At 44.2% G+C, this 19,731-nt stretch overlaps 1 protein-coding gene across 4 annotated transcripts in view; it reads left to right on the forward strand.

Moving 5' to 3' along the window:
• The window catches only part of pacsin1a (protein kinase C and casein kinase substrate in neurons 1a), a 28,289-nt gene extending 9,529 nt beyond the window's left edge, over positions 1 to 18,760 (forward strand). For 3 of the 4 annotated variants that reach the window (XM_068713991.1, XM_068713995.1, XM_068713992.1), the window contains 9 exons: positions 7,066 to 7,195; positions 9,923 to 10,079; positions 10,245 to 10,480; positions 11,557 to 11,712; positions 11,919 to 12,094; positions 13,857 to 13,977; positions 14,082 to 14,188; positions 14,647 to 14,843; positions 16,538 to 18,760. In XM_068713991.1, the coding sequence (XP_068570092.1) occupies positions 7,136 to 7,195; positions 9,923 to 10,079; positions 10,245 to 10,480; positions 11,557 to 11,712; positions 11,919 to 12,094; positions 13,857 to 13,977; positions 14,082 to 14,188; positions 14,647 to 14,843; positions 16,538 to 16,647 (1,320 nt within the window). In that variant the 5' untranslated portion in view covers positions 7,066 to 7,135 and the 3' untranslated portion in view covers positions 16,648 to 18,760. Of the gene's footprint in view, positions 1 to 1,994; positions 3,107 to 7,065; positions 7,196 to 9,922; positions 10,080 to 10,244; positions 10,481 to 11,556; positions 11,713 to 11,918; positions 12,095 to 13,856; positions 13,978 to 14,081; positions 14,189 to 14,646; positions 14,844 to 16,537 lie in introns of those variants that run through there. The other variant, XM_068713994.1, reaches the window with a different exon arrangement.
• Positions 18,761 to 19,731: the final 971 nt, after the last annotated feature.

Consider the following 19,731-nt stretch of genomic DNA (forward strand, 5'->3'; position numbering starts at 1 on the left):
GAATATTTGAGCGGGAGGGACTTAAATCAAATCCTTCTCACTTGATTGCGGCACTAAAAGTAGGCAGGTTGAAATTGGTTTGGCACCAGCTTATCTAAGCATATTTAATTTTACAGGAAGAAAGATGATTAGATTTTTATGAGTGTGATCTATGCAGGTTGAGTTCATCTTGACTTAAAAGTAGAACGTTAACACCCCTGGACAACCTATGACAACCTCCTCTCCGCTCCTGTCACCGGTGTTTACTTCTGACGGCTGCTTTGAAAATCAAACTTCTCCTATGATCTGAATTATTCCAAATAAACCTGAAAACAGCTGTGCAGTCATAGAGTCGTGCTTTAAGTTTAAGGTCTGCAATAACAGCTGTAAACAAGGTTAGAGAGACGGTGAATCACGTCATTATTGAATATCTCGCTGAGGCGCTAATTCAATTCTTGGTAGGCGTTTTACAGCCTCTTGCTGCTAATTCAAGATTGTATTTACAGTGTTTTTCCAGAGGTGATTGCGGTAATTACATTTACAGGAGCGTAATAACTGCCGTCGGAACATTTTCCTTGTGCAAAAAGAGACCGCTGAGGTTAAGGGAAGGCCAGAACTGACACAAGTTCTGTCACTTTGTGTCAGTAGTATCACGCAGTCAGTGGGTTTTAATGCAGTTTTCCAAAGCATTAAGCGCACCCACCTCGTCTTTGTTTGCATTCGGTTAGCAACATGTACCATTCCTTCATTGGTAGTCCTTTTTATTACCCCAGATGTTGGAGATTGGACCACGGCACCACGTGTTTTATGGGCTGTCAGATGATCCCTACCAGCTCCATATGACCTGTAGCTGACATGACTTCTGACCTCCATGCGGGGGATGGAGAACATCTCCCTCCAGAAATCACGCCTACTGTCCTTTTTGTTGTTGTTGTTGTTATTTACATCCCCGTGCTGATGAATTGTGTGTGTGGTGTGTGTGTGTGTGGTCTGTTGTTCTGGGAGCTGAGCAGGAACGCACACACACGGTAACACAACGTCGTTATTTATTGGAAAAAGGGGAAACGCAAGGAACGAACAGCAAAGCAGAAACTCCCTCTTGTGCAGCCACCCAGAGCACCTCTGGAGGCGTTCATAGTCAGATGGCTGAGTCATCCCGTCGGTGACCCACACAGGCCACCGGCCCTCTTTAAACCAGATCGTATCGTTAAATAATATGATGTATCATATCATTTATAATGAAGACGTATTCTGTTAAATGTCTGATGGGCCTGATCTTAGAAACAGATTGAGAGCTGTGTTGCCCCCCCTGTCGCCTAGGTCTGTACGCTGATGGAGGGGAGAGAGAGAAGATGAGGGTTGTTGTTGTTTTTACCCCGGACATTCGGTTTGCAGACTCTCTTATTTGGATCAACACATCAGACCACATCTGGCTCTCCTGCTCTATGGCTCACGGGCACTACAGGTGCAGCTGATAAATACATCACAGGACCACCCTCACTGCTTTCCTTCACCTCCCCTCTCTCGCTGTCTCGGCTGCGCTCTTATTTTTTTATTATCTAGCTCAGATTACTGCTTTTTTTTTTTGAATGAGTCTCTGATCTTCAGTATACCTCACTATTCTGCACTCGCACGCCTGAAGTTCCCCTCTTGTGTGTGTGTGTGTGTGTGTGTGTTGCATCGAGTCGACCGCGGTGCTGAACAGCTGACGCTGCGTCAGCCAACCGGCGCTCTTGCTGCTGTCTAAACCCACCGGTCACATGGCGCGGCTTAATGACGGCCGCGGCGGCTGTTGCGGCGCGTGTGAAGTCTGCGCAGGCAGCTCCGTCTCCTGGCAACATCCAACAGCCCGCTTATTCCGCGCTGCACCGAGAGATGAATCACATCTCTGTCCTGATGTGTTCAGCTGGTCTGTCTCCCTCTCTCTCTGTCTCTCTCTCTCTCTCTCTCTCTCTCTCTCTCTTCCACCCGGGAACGGTCTGGCTTCGTCCCCGAGCTCCTGCTGCCTTTCGTCCCCTTTCTCATCTCCCTCACCTCTCTCCTGTCACGTCCCTCCCGTGCCTCCATCTCAATCTTCATCTCCTCCTCCTCCCTCCCCCTTCCTCCCGTTGTCTCGCTCGGTTTCCGTCCGTCAGCCTCTCCTCGTCTCATATCTCAATGAAAGGCCTCCCTCTGTCTTTCTCCTTGTGTGTCCTCAGTAGAGGAGGAGGACACGCTGCGCTTATCAAACAGAATCCACAGACAACCAGAATGCATCGTGAAACCCAACTGTACACATCAACCGAAGGCTTTTATTGATCACTACTCCGAATGTTTGACATGCCACATTCAGCTTCTGTCATTACCTTCCAGCGCTAAAGAGAAAAAAGACAGCAAATCTGTTTGAAGTGCTGTTGTGCAATCAGTCAGCAGAGAGAGCGAGTGCTTGCTAATGTGCTGGAGTAAAGTTAGTTCATCTCTCTGAAATCTTCTTACGGTAACAAGCTTACATGTTTGTTGTGGTTCCTTGTCAACACCGGAGCTCCTGACTGTGTCACAAACGTTCGTTTCGCCCGGATCAGGAGGATTTAAAAAAAAAAAAAATGTCCATTGTGTCGGTACTTGTAGTATTAGTTGAATTGTGTTTAACGTGAACTCTGTGAAGTCACAAGCGTGCAGTGCTGTTTGTGTCGGCACCACCGCACACGTGTGTGTGTGTGTGTGTGTGTGCCGCTATGCTGCTGGATACATAGTGACATGATAACAGTTTCATCTCAACACCACATTCCCCTGTCCACGTTGCGTCTCACTCGTCCTATCCGCTTCTTCGCTCGTCTTCCTACCTAGCACCCTCCCCCCTCTAAAGCTATTCAAGTGGCACACTGCAGGATTATCCCTCAGCCTCTGAGACATGCTGGGTCGGTCGGGACTTATCGTCCTCTCTGGGTTCCCTTCGCCGCAGAGGTCAAAGCTGCAGAAATAAAAAAAAAAATAAAAAAATTGGCAACACATTAACCAATCAAAGTACCGGCCCGTAAAAAGGACATTTGGACTACAAACTCGCACATCTACAAGGAGTCTGTTCAAGGAGTTGTGTTTGATTTCAAATCTCTGGACTGTTTTTCTTTCAATGATGGACCCAACCGCGGTGAGTGAACGTGCAGAAGAGTGTTTAGTCGCTTAGAAACGTGCAAAAGTTAGTACTAGTCGTATTTTGTCAGCCTCAGGCAACAATACCGCCTCTGCAGTCGCAACAGACTCCGAAAGACTTTCAATTACAAATGGGATCGCTTTTTTGACGGCAGCAAGTGCCGTGGTCAGTGAGTGGGCGGATAACGGTTCCAAGCTGAAAGATGCATCCAAATGGAGGAACGGACCAGCTGTTCCTTTTAGAGTTTACTTATGTTTGCAGTATCTTTTGCGTTACGCGCGTTGTTCCGTCCCTCTTATATGGAAGTAGTTTAGCAAAAAAGCCGAGTAACATTTAGAATCGGTACTCCCGACTTTATCGTGGATTCCTCACCACTTACTACAGAGGTGTGTTCGCAGTCATTGAGGTGGATTGACCTCAATAGTGATAAGTGTAAGCCCCTCTCCACGACGCTTACCGCTCCTACCCTCCACCCTTACCACACAACGATCTCTATTGTGGTCTGAGACCGACGGCGTCTATGTCCACACCGTCTTTGCACAAAACTCAAAAGCTCCTCCCGCTCTCATCCGTCCTCTTCTCGCCTCTCGTATCATCTGCGGAATTATTTCTTTTCACCGCGCTCTAGTTTTGAGATTAAGAAAACGCGCGGACCGCCGACTGGGAGTTACCGCGTTAATCCCAATGCTTTCTAGACATCGCCAGGTGTGCGAGCGTCGGTTGGACTAAGCCTCTGGATGCACAGGTTCTTGTTATGAGCTGGGATTCTGGCATCGTGTCGGAGGTTAACTGGCTTTCATGTCGGCAGGTGTTGTACTCGCGAATGGAAGAAGCTGATTGGAGGAGCCGAGTGACGGACGGGTAGCAGAACCAATGGCGTGTGTTTGTGGCTGAGATTAGGGCCGCTTAGCTGCGGGAGGCCTGGTTGCATCACATAGTCAAGTTTTTGTATCATATGAGCTTCAGTGTTGTTTTTTTTACCTATACGGATTTGAGGAATTTGAGGATTTTTCATGTTAAGTAAATGCAAACAGATTATACGCAGGTCCCTAAAAAAAGAGGAAACCAAGTTTGTTTTTTTTAAAGAGCCAGTGTGTAGCTTTTCGGATGATCTATTAGCAGAAATTCAACATGCTTTGATATTCATAACTATGTTTTCATTAGTAGTATAATCCCCTAAAACTAAGAATGAGTTGTTGTCGTTTTCGTTTCTTTAGATTGAGTCCGTCATATCTGCACCGCCGTGTTCTTACAGAAACCCAGAACCTCGAGAGGGCCTTTTGCTTTTTTTTTTACGTTACCTAAAGGCCACCGTAGTTCGTATTATGGTGACGTTGGCCTCTGAGCAAGGCTAACTGGCGTCGCCACAGTTTTGCACTTGGCTGCTCTCATCTTAGGAAGGAAGCAGTGAGTGAAGAGAACTTTAGTTGGTCGCCACCAAATCCTACACACCGTCCCTACAGCGACAATTCTTCACCTTCGCATATTGCAAATGGGTTTTATTATAAGCATTTTATTGGTCCCTTGGGCTACACATATGCATACTTCATACGGTACAAAACATATGCTCACCATATCCAACTGCCAGAAGAATAGCGTCCTCAAAGGGGAGTCTAACATTTTGGTTAAATGCATTTGCTTTCTTGCTGGAAATTCAATGGGAAGATCGATATCATTCTTCGTTTATTGCTACGGATTAAACAAACAAGATACCATAACTTAATAAGGGAGCCTTGGAGGATCTGGTTTCCAGATTTTGTTCCCTTTTAAACTGGGACAGGTTGCGTTTAAGGGGTTTCTAGCTCATCTTTTTGGATGAGCAAAACCTTCAGTGTTCCTCTATTTTCAGTAAAATGTTCTATAAAGAGAGTTCCCTGCTGTGTCAACACTTGTATATTATAGAAGAGTACACAGCAAACAGGCTTCTTCTTTTCAGAAAAAAGGATTTGCAGCTGATCCCAGTGCAACTGAAGTTGTCTCTGATTCAGACACCGAACATCAAAATTGCCAAATTGTCAAACAGTCCTTTGGTATTTTGAGTTGTGCCTTCTTGAGATGCCCTGAAAGCCTCGACTGTTAGGAGCAACACGGACCGGCGCGATGGCCGGCGACAGTAACCCAGGCCTTTTTGATAACGCCCGGCTCGCCTTCATCGGTCCCTGTTCCATAGAAACACAGAGTGAGCAGGAATTGAGGAATAGATTGCCCGTTCTGCGGCCGAAACCGGATCCGATCACGCCGGGTGTGAACGCTCCGCCGAAAGCAGTTTGTGATGAGTAGTAGACCCCCGTGTGAAAACACACAGTGCGTTGCAGGAGCTGCTTCTAGACACGCTTTCCCTTCATCAGCTGACCTTGTAGTTTAAGGACTTCTATTTTTCTCACAAGGACAATTATGTTGTTACACTGTGTGTGTGTGTGTGTGTGTGTGTGTGTGTGTGTGTGTGTGTGTGTGTGTGTGTGTGTGTGTGTGTGTAAGGAAAGTGAGGTCGGCCCGCTGCAAATTGAGCCTAACGCAGAGAGTCATTTTTCATGACTCATTCCAGCGACGAAGGATGTTGCAGGAATTAGTATGCACTCGACTGCAGAAGGAAGATGAGCGACGAAGAAGCACGGAGGGCTCCGGTCATATTTGAAGGAAATATTCCTCGTGCTGCAGCAGACTGCAGAGTGCAGACTCAGCTCTGACATGGCCCACGAGTCATCCTTCATCACTGACCTCTATCCAGCACGCTCAACTAACGCCGCATCTGCGTCGCGCACATCGGAATTAATCACTTGTTGCACTGCGCTCTTCATGGCGCCTATCCAAACTTGTTATCGTTTTTTAATTAAAAGCTAGGATAAAAGTTTGACACCGCAGGGCCGTGTGCAGAAGTAGGCGATGACGATGTTCCGCTTGAAACGGCGTCAGAGCAGAGCGTCTGTCGGCTGCTTCAGTGCGATGAAGAGCTCTCTGTCGAGGGGAAGCCATTAGTCATGTGAGCGAAATGGATTAGGCTTCAAAAAGAGTTCAATACGGATAAAGCGCCTCGGCGCTCGCTACTGTTTTAACCGCGGCGGTAAGATATCGACCAGACGTCAAACAAACAAATATTAATCACCTTTAACGCCGGAGGAAATCCCGGGGAGCTGTATTCTGTCGGGTTTACGGAGCGATAGGTGGTTAAAGGACATCTATAGGTGGGCTCAGCTTCTATTTGTTTCTATTCTATTCTGGGGTTACACAATTCTTTTTAATTTTATTAAAATTAATCAGGAAAATTTTAAATTTAGGAGGACATTTTTGTCTATTTTCTGGGCTACTTAAAAAAAAAAAAAATACCACAAATAAAATAAAGATTTTTATAGATGCAGCAAAAGTAGTGCAATATAAACAGAGAGACAAAGCACAATAATGCTTAAAAGACACTATATAACTGGCAATGACACAATTCTGTGTTTACATTGAAGTGCATGCTGGGCTGCTATACACAGTGTAGCATGTGTCGTGTGTGTCGTGTGTGTCGTGTGTGTCGTGTGTGTGTGTGTGTGTGTGTGTGTGTGTGTGTGTGCGCGCGTGTGTTCCAGATTCCTCTCGGATGGAATGTGTCAGAAGAATGAGTTGCACTATGGAGGGATTGAGGGTCAGAGCTGCCGTGGTGCTCCACTCTCCCTGGTATCTTTTCTAGGACACGCCAGTATAAGATGCCCCCCCCCCACCTCCCCACCCCCACCTCTCGTTCCTCAGGGCACCGCGCTGGATGTAATGGCGGGGGGGGGAGAGACTATTTTTATCTCATTATTATAAATGTCTCAAATAGAAACCATCACACTTGGAAGGTTTCCTCTCGTTGCCATGAAAGGGTTCCTCCATCGCTGCTCCTCATCCGCATCGCCTGCACTTCTTTGCTTCCTGTACTCGTGTAATATAATGTCACATTATTGTTTTTTGTCTTTCTCTTTCGTGTCTTTCAGTGCATGAGGAACCCAGCTCGGCTGCAGAGGACAGGTTTAGTCATTAGAGTGCTTTGCCACATCCAGGAAAATGTCTGGCTCCTACGATGAATGCGCAGTTGCTGACGACACCATGGACAGCTTCTGGGAGGTAAAGGCCCAAACCGCCGCGCGTGTTTTATGAAGGGTTTTCAACCCGCAACCCTCAAGCCCATCCCCGCCTCTTTGTCTTGTATTTTGTGTGGCTTCTAAAGCCCGAAAAACGAGATTTGTGTCAACAAGGTTTTACAGGAAAATTAGAGAGAATCTGCCTTGTTTTTAACACTTTTATCTACATTAAGCAGCTTCATATTCAACAGACAGATATCAGAGTTGCATCAATCTTCTCATCCTACCATTGGGACGGGTATTTCCAAAAATATCAAAATATTAAATTGAGGGCTTCTTCAAAGTGACCTGATTTAAGAATTCCTCATTAATCTCATTAAGCAGAACTGCAGCTAAAAATATTTTTATGAAAGATACTCATTGCATTATTGTCACTTTGAAATCTAAGCACATGTACTTTTTGAAGTAATTGAATGAGTTTTCGTATTTGGTAAATGCATAAAAGTTTGGAAAGATAAGCTCATAGTACGTCAAAAGTACGAGCGACACATTAAAATACACTGGGTCAGGGTTAGACTTTGGCTTATTTATATATATTTTTTATTTCCTTTTTGTTTATCTAAAGACAAGCTATGAAAAACTGATTTCATTACTTGTATAAAAGAAAATGAAACCAATGCAATCACCATTATTTTCTTGGTATAAATGGACTTCCGTCAAATACTTTAACTATTTGGACACAACTACAACAGACACTTCTTATCGTCTTATCGTTCTTATTTAAGAGAATACTGCAGTTATTTAGTCAGTATATATTGTATTTCATATTTGTTTTAAATTGTGTCATCACAGGTTACATCGCCGCAAATGAATAAACACAACACTACGAATATAATCATCATACGAGTTCAATCCATCCTCACTTCTTGTGCTGAGATGCGGTCTCTCTCTGTGTGTGTGTGTGTGTGTGTGTGTGTGTGTGTGTGTGTGTGTGTGTGTGTGTGTGTGTGTCTACTTTTTTTTTTTTTACCCGCACCAAAGTAGCGTTAATGAATTCCCTCAGCACAGAGTCTTCTTTGTATCATGGCTCTTACCCACAGAGACGAAGACAAAGAGCCTCAGTCATCAGTCGCTCTGAGGCGGCCTTTCACCACATGCACCTGCCTGTAGCCTCAGTGTACTAGCAACACGGCCCGGGTCAGCTCACGCTTTATCAATGCCAGAAGAAAGAAGAAAAAAAAACAACCTTTATCCTCAGGTTTTGTCATGTTGACTGTTGATATTTGACACAGCTGGGCAGTGAAGCACTAATCAAACCCAATATATATCCCCAATATAATCACCACACTGCACAACAACGAGAGCTAAAGTGTGTGTTCATGTGGAGAACGAGTCCACCTGCGTGTTGTTGTTGTTGTTGTTGTTGTTGTTGGTGTGACTCTGCAATCTGTCACGCAGGCCAAAGCTCGTATACTGTCGCACACCTGTCTCACTGCAGCGCTCTCGTCTCAAACGGTAGAAAGCTGCACGTGCATGCTCGTGTCGGGACCAATCGCAGTGCAGCGCTGCAGACAGCCCTCTCCGCGAGTTAATAATGCGTTCGATGATGCATGTGCATGACTGTATGCGTTTGCAGCACAAACGCACGCGGCTCTGTGGTTTCTGTGTATTTTCTTCTGCCTCCGCGTCGGACGTCTACCGCTGACAATCTGTGTTCCTGCATTACACCACTCAAGAGGATTAAAGCGCTCACACGCGTTCACACACAGACACAAGCCCATGTCATTGCATAACTACACATGCACAGGCACGAGCATCCTCCTCCTCCTCCTCCCCCCCTCCTCGCTCCCTTCATCATGCACCATGAGCTCACGCCCCCTGCAGGCGCTGAGGAGGCGGAGCCACGTGGCCTGGCACTGCACTTTTTAAGGCGGTATCGCTTAAGGTGGCGACATCTGAAAGCAAAAGGCAGTAAAATCATTTTTTGGCAGACGGTGACTGAATACTGGCGTGTTTCACTGAGTGGGATGACAAAAAAGCAAATGATGAGATGTGCTTCAAAATATCAAACAGTGCTGGTGAAATGGGACGAGACACACACACACACACACACACACACACACACACACGTAACTCAGCCAGTGCACAACAAATACAAGTAAAGTGAATGCCTCTGTATTGCATGTGAGGAACCATTCATAACTCTACAGCAAAATAATATATATTCATATAGGACACAATCACCTATTAGCTTGTTTGAGGTATTTTCCTATAACTACTACATTTAATACCAACACATGACTCTACTGTCATACTGTACACACATAAATCATATTCATAAAACTAAATAAACAGTGTTCTTAAAGCTGCTAATTTGGTCATTTAAATTCACATTTTGTCCCATTTGCTCAAACTGCCACTACATCCTGACAGTCGAACATGAGACGGATAATCTGTGGAATTATCAGGTTCCTCCCGCCTCCTTTAAGGTCTCCCAATGACATTCGTAAGATTCCGCTGCACCCGAAGAACAGCAACCAATCGGAGCCGAGGAGCCTCTCACGCTGCTGCCAATCACTGATCAGACTGTCAGACAGCGCTGATCAAATACAAATCGACTCTGTTACTGCATTGCCATCTAAAATCATGTATATATATATATATATATATATAAAAATCATCACTTTTTTTGTATATTTTGATGTGGACATCATGTTCTAATTGATTTGCCCTCTGCTCCTTGTAACCTATTTGCTCCCGTTGTTCTCAGGTGGGGAACTACAAACGTGCTGTCAAGAGAGTCGATGACGGCCATCGGCTCTGCAATGACCTCATGGGCTGCCTGCAGGAGCGCGCCAAGATAGAGAAAGCGTACGGCGACCAGCTAACCGCGTGGTCCAAGAGATGGAGACAGCTCATTGAGAAAGGTCAGCATACCGGGATGGGGGGGGGGGGGTCAATAAAACAAATAGCTCGACAAATGAATGGACTTCACGCTGTCTTTCCATTTGCCAAAGCTCCGTTGACACAGTTTGCTCTCTGCTAATATTTGTTATTGCGCTAAATATTTGATCTGGAATGAATCATTTCAGGCCCGCAGTACGGCTCCGTGGAGAGAGCCTGGCTGGCTGTGATGACCGAGGCTGAGAAGGTGAGTGAGCTGCACCAAGATGTGAAGAACAACCTGATGAACGAGGACGTGGAGAAAGTGAAGAACTGGCAGAAGGAAGCCTATCACAAGCAAATGATCGGAGGCTTCAAAGAGGCCAAGGAGGCGGACGAAGGCTTCAAGAAGGCTCAGAAACCGTGGGCCAAAAAGCTGAAGGAGGTGAGGGGGGGCGGAGACGAATGCATGTGACTCAGCGTCTTTGTCTTTGGTGTGACAGAACAAGTCATTCATTTAATATTTGTTAATGAATATATCCTGTGCTTGTGATGTTGTTCTGTGTCCAGCTGTGTCACACCAACATTCATTCACTTTTGATTCATTTTGGGGTTTTTTTGTTTTTTTTTTGGTCATTGATTTTAAGTGCCAGGCCCACAAATTTAACTGTTGGGTTCCCATCTCGCCGCTCTCATAGTTGTAATTTTCTGCCACAGCAGGCAGCTGCTGTCAGCGGAAAAAACAAAGCTCTAATGAAACCAGCTCGGCACCAAACTGCTGACAGACTCCGTTGGAGACTAGCTGGTGAACACAGTGGAATAGCTGCTAAAGAGACGGATGTTTCCCTCAGGAGTTTAACGAGTGAGTGTTGGACTTACATGCATCAGGTGGACGCAAACGCGACTGTGTTTCCACTGCCCTTAAGTGGACTAAATGTTATTTTCTTGACATTTTATGTGGATGTCCAATCGGCGCTGATGGTAAATGTGTCCACTGAACCTTTTTCAGTGTCAAACCACACAATTTGGCTGTCTTGGCTCACTTTTTTGAGCGTCTGTGGGTTCAAAGCTGCGTCTGAGCGGAGGCCCCGTTGAGGCCAATCCTTGAGTTTCTCCGTGACAAAGTTGTGCGGCTGCTCCCTCGGTGGTTCCACTGGCACGTTGTCCACATTCACAGCTCTGAGAGCTGCGTTTGAACAAGCTTCACCGTCTAAAACCATTTGATTGAACTCTGTGTTTGAGGTTGTTTGGGTCCGTTGCTTTAGGCCTGGACCTGTACGATATGAGAGGACTCAGAGCATATTAGACCCTGACTGAACCTAGACTCCGACTGGGTTTTTTTTTTTTGTCTCTTCATGGGATACAAGGACATCTATGCAGTTGCAGATGCTGATCACATTAAGATCCGTTATCGTGTCTGGGCACGGTCAGGCCCACTTTTGAGATGAGTTGATGTGACTTCCTTCGGTCACATTGGATAATGTACGTGAGACATAATGCCCGCTGTGTTTGGACAAACAGATGGAGGCGGCGAAGAAGACGTATCACATGGCCTGCAAGGAGGAGAAGCTGGCCGCGGCCCGCGAGGCCAACGGCAAGACCGAGGCCTCCGTCACAGCAGACCAGCAGAAGAAGCTCCACGAGAAAGTGGACAAGTGCAAACAGGATGTGCAGAAGGTGAGAAACGAGGAGGGAAGACAGAAAAGTCTTGTGTGTGTTGTGACGGATGTGTGATGCACGTGTGCAGGCAATCGTGTTTCGCTTATAGGAACAGATACTTAGTTGTACGGCGTTGTCACGGCGCCACGATAAACCCTTTTTGAAGATGAGTCGCCGGCTTCTTTTTCCACCGAGTGTGTTTTTTTTCCCGTTTTCTGTCTCAGGCTAAAGAGAAGTACGAGAAGTCTCTGGAGGAGCTGAATAAGTGCACCCCGCAGTACATGGAGTGCATGGAGCAGGTGTTTGACCAGTGCCAGCAGCATGAAGTCAGGAGGCTGACCTTCCTCAAGGAGGCCTTGCTGGACATCAAACGCCATCTCAACCTCACCGAGAACCAAAGGTTAGCCGGGGCGAAGGGACACCGCTTTACTCAAGTGTTCTATAGAGCCGCAGTTTTCAGATCGCGGACTGTGTTTTCTCCGACATGTGATTTAGTTCTTGCTGCAGCATCAATTCCCTGCAGTGTGTTATTCCCCCTCCATCAGATGTAAATTCAGTTGGTTCACAGTTATGCATGCAACGTGGGCAAAGAACTCTGTGAGCACGATGGCCTACCGTACCTTTTGACTTTTAATCAGAAGTGATCACATTGCAAACACATTTTTCTAACGGATTAGTTTGATTTGTTTTGTCACATTCAGCACCGTTCGCTTCGAATTGATTAATCTCAACACACTCCTCAACCAGGCATGCGTTTCTCATTAGCGGTCACGCTCACGGCGCTAATTAATTGATTATCCAGTCAATGACGTTTCTGCCAAACTGAATTTGAATTGAAGTCGAATGCGTGTCAACATTCTGGGTTGTTGTCTTTTAACCTGTGTGTAACGGCGTAAAGTGCTTTTCAGGGTCTTTCGTCAAACCTGCTGTTCAGATGTAGTTCATCCCGACTGTTGACGTCATTCACACTTTACCGCTCATGACCTCACCTGCGTTGCTCTGAACGGCTGCTTCTTTGGGGAAGAAAACATGCGATAGCTCTGCTATTGTGGTTCATAGTGCGCTACAAAAAAATGTGATATGCATTATCATTTTATGTAGTTTCTATTTTATTAGTCCCTGAATATCTCTCTCTCTCTCTCTCTCTGTGTCTCTCTCTCTCTCTCTCTCTCTCTCTGTGTGTCTCTCTCTCGCTCTCTCTCTGTCTTTCTTTGTTTCTTTTATATATATATATATATATATATATATATATATATATATATATAATTATTTTACATTTTTCGCTTTTTATTGCACAACTGGGTGTTTTCTCAGAAGAAGAAGACAAAATTAGATTATTAAGACATGTTCTGTGTATGATTAGTATTTGCTACAAATGCAATGACTGATAAAAAGCACACATTAACACTCAGACACCGGCTGCTTTAGTTTGATGAACTAAAGTACAGTACAGTACAGTATGTGTGTAATTTTGGGGGGATTTGGTATGATCATCATCACCACAGCGTAACTAAAGTCAAGTCAATATTGTTTTGGCTTGAATTTAAATTAAACAATTCACAATTAGAAGAGGCATTTGTTCCACTGGCAGATGACATTATCTTACACACACATCTTTCCAAAATCTAGTTATGAAAATAAAACATTCTGGTTTCAAAAATGTGCTGAGTGATTCAATCCAACATCCATTTATTTAATGCTCCATCTTTTGGAAAGGAAAAAAACACTTGGGTCACGTTTGTGCCTAATTTGACCAGAGTCTGTATGCAGATCAATATTTTCTTCTTGCATTAATGTGTAAAACCAAGAGAGGCGTCATCATGTAAAATAGGTAATAAAGCTACACGGCTTTAATCTCTTACACATTGCAGAGATTTGGAGAAACTGTAGCAATACAAACAATAATATCCTCATAAAAGATTTATCAGGATCATTCAGGCCAAATGCTTCAGCTGCTGAGGGCTTCAGCAGGAAACTCAGGGAGACACTTCAGTCCTGTCATGACCTAATGTTGGATCTCGCTCAACCCAGAATTTGAACTACATTGTGGGTTCCGTCGCCAAGTTGGCAGCAGGCGCGCCCCCCCCCCCCCCCCCCCCCCGGTTCTCTGCTGGCACTTTTTTTCTGCCTCACCATTTGTTCCATTTTCCTCCTCTCCTCAGCTATTCCACAATATACAGAGAACTGGAGCGCACCATCCTGTCGTCAAACACACAAGAGGATCTGAAGTGGTTCAGCAACAACCACGGCCCCGGGATGCATATGAACTGGCCCGCTTTTGAGGTACGACGCTAAACCTCCGATACGCAAACGGTAGACGCCTCTCTTCTTTATTTACGCCGCCCTTCTGTATTTCCTCTTTCATGCGTTTCACTCTAATCTAACAGGAATACAACCCAGACCAGGCCGCTGCTCCCCCAAAGAAGAAGAAACCAGACGGAGCCCCACCCACTCCGAGCACCGACCATGTGGCTCCACCTGGTGACCGTAGCAGGTTAGTAACCTACTGTTTACAAGCACAGTGCAAAGCTCGCTCATACATTATGTCATCATTAAAATGCTAATGCTGTCATTTCCTGAAACAGACCGGCTGTCGTTTTTTTTTTTTTCGTTAATGTTGCTCAAACAGGATTAGATTGTGTATTTGTTGGAGACTGTTTTGGATGTTGGTGAGTATTTACAGCAGCAGCAGGATGGCGTACGTGGGAACAATTCAAAATAAACTACAGTACCCGTGTTCATCATAAAGAAGGAAAACATCTCGCGGTGCAACGGAGCGACCGTTAATGTGTTTTTAATTAATTTTTTTTAACCGTTTGAATCTGCTGCACAGAGGAATAAGCTGCACATGCGATATGTGTCGGTTTGGACCTTTTGTTTGACAATTGGAAAGACTTTTTTAATACTTTTATATTTATTATTTTCTCACCCTGCATCTCCTCCATTCTCCAGCGTGAGCAGCTATGAAAAAAACCAAGCTTACTCGACCGAGTGGTCCGACGACGAGCAGCCGGCGACGCACTCCGGCAACGAAAACGGCGGGAACGGCAATTCTTTCGAAGAAGATTCCAGCACTGGGAAAGCCGTGCGCGTCCGAGCTCTCTACGATTATGAAGGCCAGGAGCAGGACGAGCTCACCTTCAAAGCAGGTATTTGTCAGGGACCGGACGACACGGGAGACATGATTTAAACGTCATGTTTTCTCATTCATTCACGAGCGTACTAATGTTGTCATAAAGGGGCTGGAACTCAGTTTAGTCATAAGACGACGAGCTGCGGCGTCAACCAGGTGGTTGAAAAATCCCCCTCTCTCTCTCTCCTGGTCTCTGTTCTGAAGCTCACTTCCTCTATAGAATAGATAGCAGTGGTTAGACAATAATTGCCACATGGAGAAAACAAATTACAGGCGCTCGCCACCAATTAACAACGAGCTCTTTGGGAGATGGTGTTAAAAACGTGCTTTAGAGGCCAACGCGGTGACGCGACTACCGTGCTTCTGCATCTTCATCGTCCTCTTGTTCTGCACATCCAGGTCTCTTCTCTAGGCACACGGTTTGAGATGAGCTGTGTTTTTAAGTGGATATCTGGCAATGGCTAAAGGGTCTTTGAAGACGGTTAATCCTACATGCAAATTCTAGTTTTTTTTCTAAAAAAAAAAAAAAGAAGGAAAGTTGCCCTGCGGACATTTTGTAAACAAAGTTACTATTTACATTAAGTGTTACTCGCCAAAACCCGTTGTGTGTGTCTTTGAGGTTGTTTTTTTTTCTTTTATATATTTAGAATCCTGCATTGTTTGCATCCTCCTTTACTCGCGATCAGCCTTCCTCTTTGCATTGTGTTTTGGCTCATTGCTGCTTTTCTTGGTTCTTCGTCTGTTCTTCAGTGAAATAGTGTGAAAGCTTGTACCTGTTGTGCCGTTCAAACGAAACAGGAACCCGCTCATGAAAACGTTGTTCCAGAATGCCACCAGCGGTCAGAAGCTCCTTTAACTTACTTTGCCTTCACTGTGGGGTGAAACTTTTGTTCGCGCCACTTTATCAAATTCATTTGAATGAAATTCATTAGATTAAAAAAAAAACGTGTTGAAAGAAAACTTTAAATTTGGATCATTTTAAAGGGCCAGTGTGTAGCATCTATAGGGATCTATTGGTAGAAATGTAATATATAAATGTCCCAGAATGAGACGTTTATATATCTACAGAGCGGGTCCTCCTCACGGAGTCCACTATGTTGCACCGTCACGTTTCTACGGTAGCCCAGAACGGACAAACCAAACACTGGCTCTAGATACGGCTTGTCACGTTTTTTTTTGTTGTTTTTTTTGCGTCGGCCACCGTAGTTCTCGTACAGTCAGGTTGCAGTTGGTTGCAATCTGCAACCTCACCACTAGAAGCCGCCAAATCCTAAACACTGGTTCTTTTTAAACCAACAAGAACAAAAACACAAATTCTTTATTCCCCTACTATCACAGCTTTAATCTTTAAGTGTAAGACAAGTTGTTCCATCTGGGGCTACGTGTCAAACGGTTTCTTGGAATATAAGAAACCTAAGCTAACTTTTTACTGACAGTATTTTCATATTTATTGTACAGCCACGAAACCCGTATCGACTTTCTCATCTAACCCTCCCAACAATTTCCTTTAAGTGGGAAGATAACTTCAAAATAATTCAAAAATATTCGTCAAATATTTCTGGGACTCGGGGACACTTATGTATTCCGATACAGTACAAAAACAGACATAACGTCAAAAGACCTAGAGGGCGTTAATCAGAATAGATGTGGAGCTTTAGTTTACAGATATCCTAAGTGTTCGTTCATTAAGGAGTGGTGTCTCCTTCACAGGTGACGAACTGACCAAGACTGAGGACGAGGACGAGCAAGGCTGGTGTAGAGGTCGCTTGGACAGCGGCCGAGAGGGACTGTACCCGGCCAATTATGTCGAGCCAATCTAGTCACGTTACTGGACAAGGACACGCCATTGGAGGAAGCTTGAACTGTCCCGTCCAATTGCATCGCACATAGCCAGAGACTTAAGAGCAACACGTCCCTTGCCCAACAGATGCGCCAAGCAGTCTTGCCTAAATAAAAAAAACTTAGTAACCTAAAAGACAATATATCAATATAATATATTTTATCCAGCATTTTGGGGGGTGGGTGGACTTACACATTTAAAAACAGGAGCAGCAAGTTACTCCAGTATATACACACTCAACTATAACATCAAGACAGTGCAGGAACACATTGCTTCTCTGTGTAGCTGTATTTAACATATACTGCAGCTTATTTAAACTCGCAGTGTGCTGCAGTCTGTTCTCTTGTGAATGTGGGAAGATAATATAATCAGTTATGCCCATTCGACAAAGACGAGCTTCTCTAACCTGCATTGTGTATATACGGTGTGACGCCATTTTTGTGTAGCATTTTTAATGCTGTGTGTGGTCAGTCGTCATTCTTACATCTGGAATGCTGTGTAGTGTTAAAATGTACCACAAACAGTATCCTCTCTTCTTTTTTTTTTTGTTTTTTTGTTTTAGTTTTTTTTGTTTTTCTTTGTGATTTGGTCCAACCTCTTTTTTTCCAGTGTGTGCAGTGCTCTGTGTTTTTAACTGTTTCTGAACTTTGCATAGCAGCATGTGCTATGCAAAAAAAACAAAAACAAAAAAAAAACGAGAAAAAAAAAACTTGCATTCCTTGAATCCTGCAGCCTCAGTTTAGGCTACAACTTGATGCAACACTTCAACTACAAAATGCAGAGTTCATTGATTAGCGTCGCATTCTTCTGGACCATGCTTCTGTTTCCATGAAAGGAAGGCTCGTTGATGAACTGATTTTGTTTCTTTTGTTTCTTTTTTTGTTTTGTTTTTTGACATATTTCTTTTCTTAGCATCACAAACCCGTTGACAATATCATCTCCATGCAACCCAAAGGAAAGGATATACAGTTTCTGCAGAGGCTTTCATTCTCGGTTCAGTAATTCTGGTCTCATTTTAATTCACTTTGATACACATTCCCCTCAGAGCAAAGTGGGATTGAGTCATCTTCCCGGGGGGGGGGGGGGGGTTGCCACTGCAGTATAAGAGGTCGGTTCTGAACATTGCCTGTGCCGGGGCCACTTTTCTTCCAGAGCGAGGGGCCAATGGAGGCAAGACGGTTGTCTGAAGATCGAAGCCTCTTCAACAGGACATGAATGTACTAGTGTCGGGGCTCGAAAGAGGGCGCGTTGTCTAAACACGGTTCTCCGCCGTCTCATTTAACGCCCTACCTAGCAAAAAGCACTAGTTATGTGGCCCGTCTCCCCGCTGAGCCAAAGAATGACCCAATACCATCAACTATCTGTTTTCTCTCCATGCAATAACTTCCACATATCACATGTGAAACAGCTTCAGCGAGGATCAACTTGTAGCTGCCTCCCAGTCCACCCAAACTTCATTTGTCTGCAGAAACACCGCTCAACGACACGGGGGGGGGGAGGGGACACACACACACGCTTGTCCCCAGTGCTGCACTGCATGCAAGACGACTCGCACACAGTGCATTACGGGGTCGTTTTTAAACTTAACGCGTAGAAATTAAATTCATAGCAGGAGTTCGTCAGCTGTTGACCAGTGAGTTATCTTGCCACCGGTTGCACCTAAATCTCTTGATTAGATGGAGCCGACGCTTTTTATAACTCAGTTGTCCGGAAGGTTTTTCCCAAACGTCACCGGACCAACAGCAGTCAGATGTGTTTAGCTCTGTGTCTGGAACTAGGATTTGACAGGTTTGGGTCTCACACATGAGGAGAAAACACATCACCAGCTCACAAGTTGTGTCTTAGAGTAAAGCTGTCCAGCATAGCAAAAAGGACTACTATCATTAAACTGTCCCACTTCCTTGACGTGCGTATGCACACACACACACACACACACACACACACACACACACACACACACACACACACACACACACACACACACACAGATAGATATATACTTACAAATATATATATATACACATGCATTAAACACACAAGTTCAGACACATAATCCACATTACCAGGTTAATATTTTGGGGGGGGGGGGGGGGGGGGGGGGGGGGAAACATCATCCAGTGTGTATGAGTTGTGTAAATGTAACAGAAAAAAAAAAAGTAACAAAAAAAAAATAAAAATGCAAGTGATTGACTATTAAGACAAAATGTAGTGTTATACATGTAAATGTGATTCATTAAAAATAACAGCAATGGAAAACATATTAACTAATAGGTACCATATCGTATGAATTTCATTGCAATGGAATTGTCAGTGTATCATAAGAGCGTGACGTTATCCCACGCTGTCAGATTTGTATATGATGATGTAATTTAAAGATTATATTCTATTGTAAAACTGTGTACAACTGTGTTGAGTTGACAAATGAGACCTGACCATGTTGAGGCAGTAAAAAGGTGTACATGTAAATGCTTTTTTATGTTGATCTCTTCCTTATGCACACAGGGGACAGCAGCTCACGTTGTGGAAACCCTATATTAGCGGTCTAGAAGATGTATGTTCATAGTTAGTGATGTACTTTTATCTCCTAACTGGTGTAGTGCCTGTTCATCTTGATGTAACAAGAAGTTCATTTAAATATGCATAAAGATGATTATGATCACAGATAACAATGATGACAGTGATGAAAAACCCGACTCAAATTTGTTGTGATGGTGTCAGTATTGCGATTATTGGTTTGAAAGGAGAAAGAAAAAAAAACAAGTTAGTGTCCGTGTGTTTTTTTGTATGGACTTGGCATGTGATTTATACTATCGATTATATTTTTCTACTTTTAAAAAAAAAAAGACAGCATTTGGTAATATATTGCTTTATTCTGGATCCTGAACATAATCCCAACGATATAAATGTAAAAAGGTTTATCCATCAAGGCTGGTTTAAAAATATTCACTGACCTTGGCATTTCTCTGAAACGTATTACTACTGACACTTGAATGGGAATATCAATAAGTGCCAATGTTACAAAAAATAGAATTTAAAGGAATAGTGACAATTTTGGGGAATTATG

Source organism: Cebidichthys violaceus, unplaced genomic scaffold (genome assembly GCF_023349555.1).
Source record: "Cebidichthys violaceus isolate CVI_PGR_0920_01 unplaced genomic scaffold, fCebVio1.0.p SCAF_196, whole genome shotgun sequence".
Classification (NCBI taxonomy): Eukaryota; Metazoa; Chordata; class Actinopteri; order Perciformes; family Stichaeidae; genus Cebidichthys; species Cebidichthys violaceus.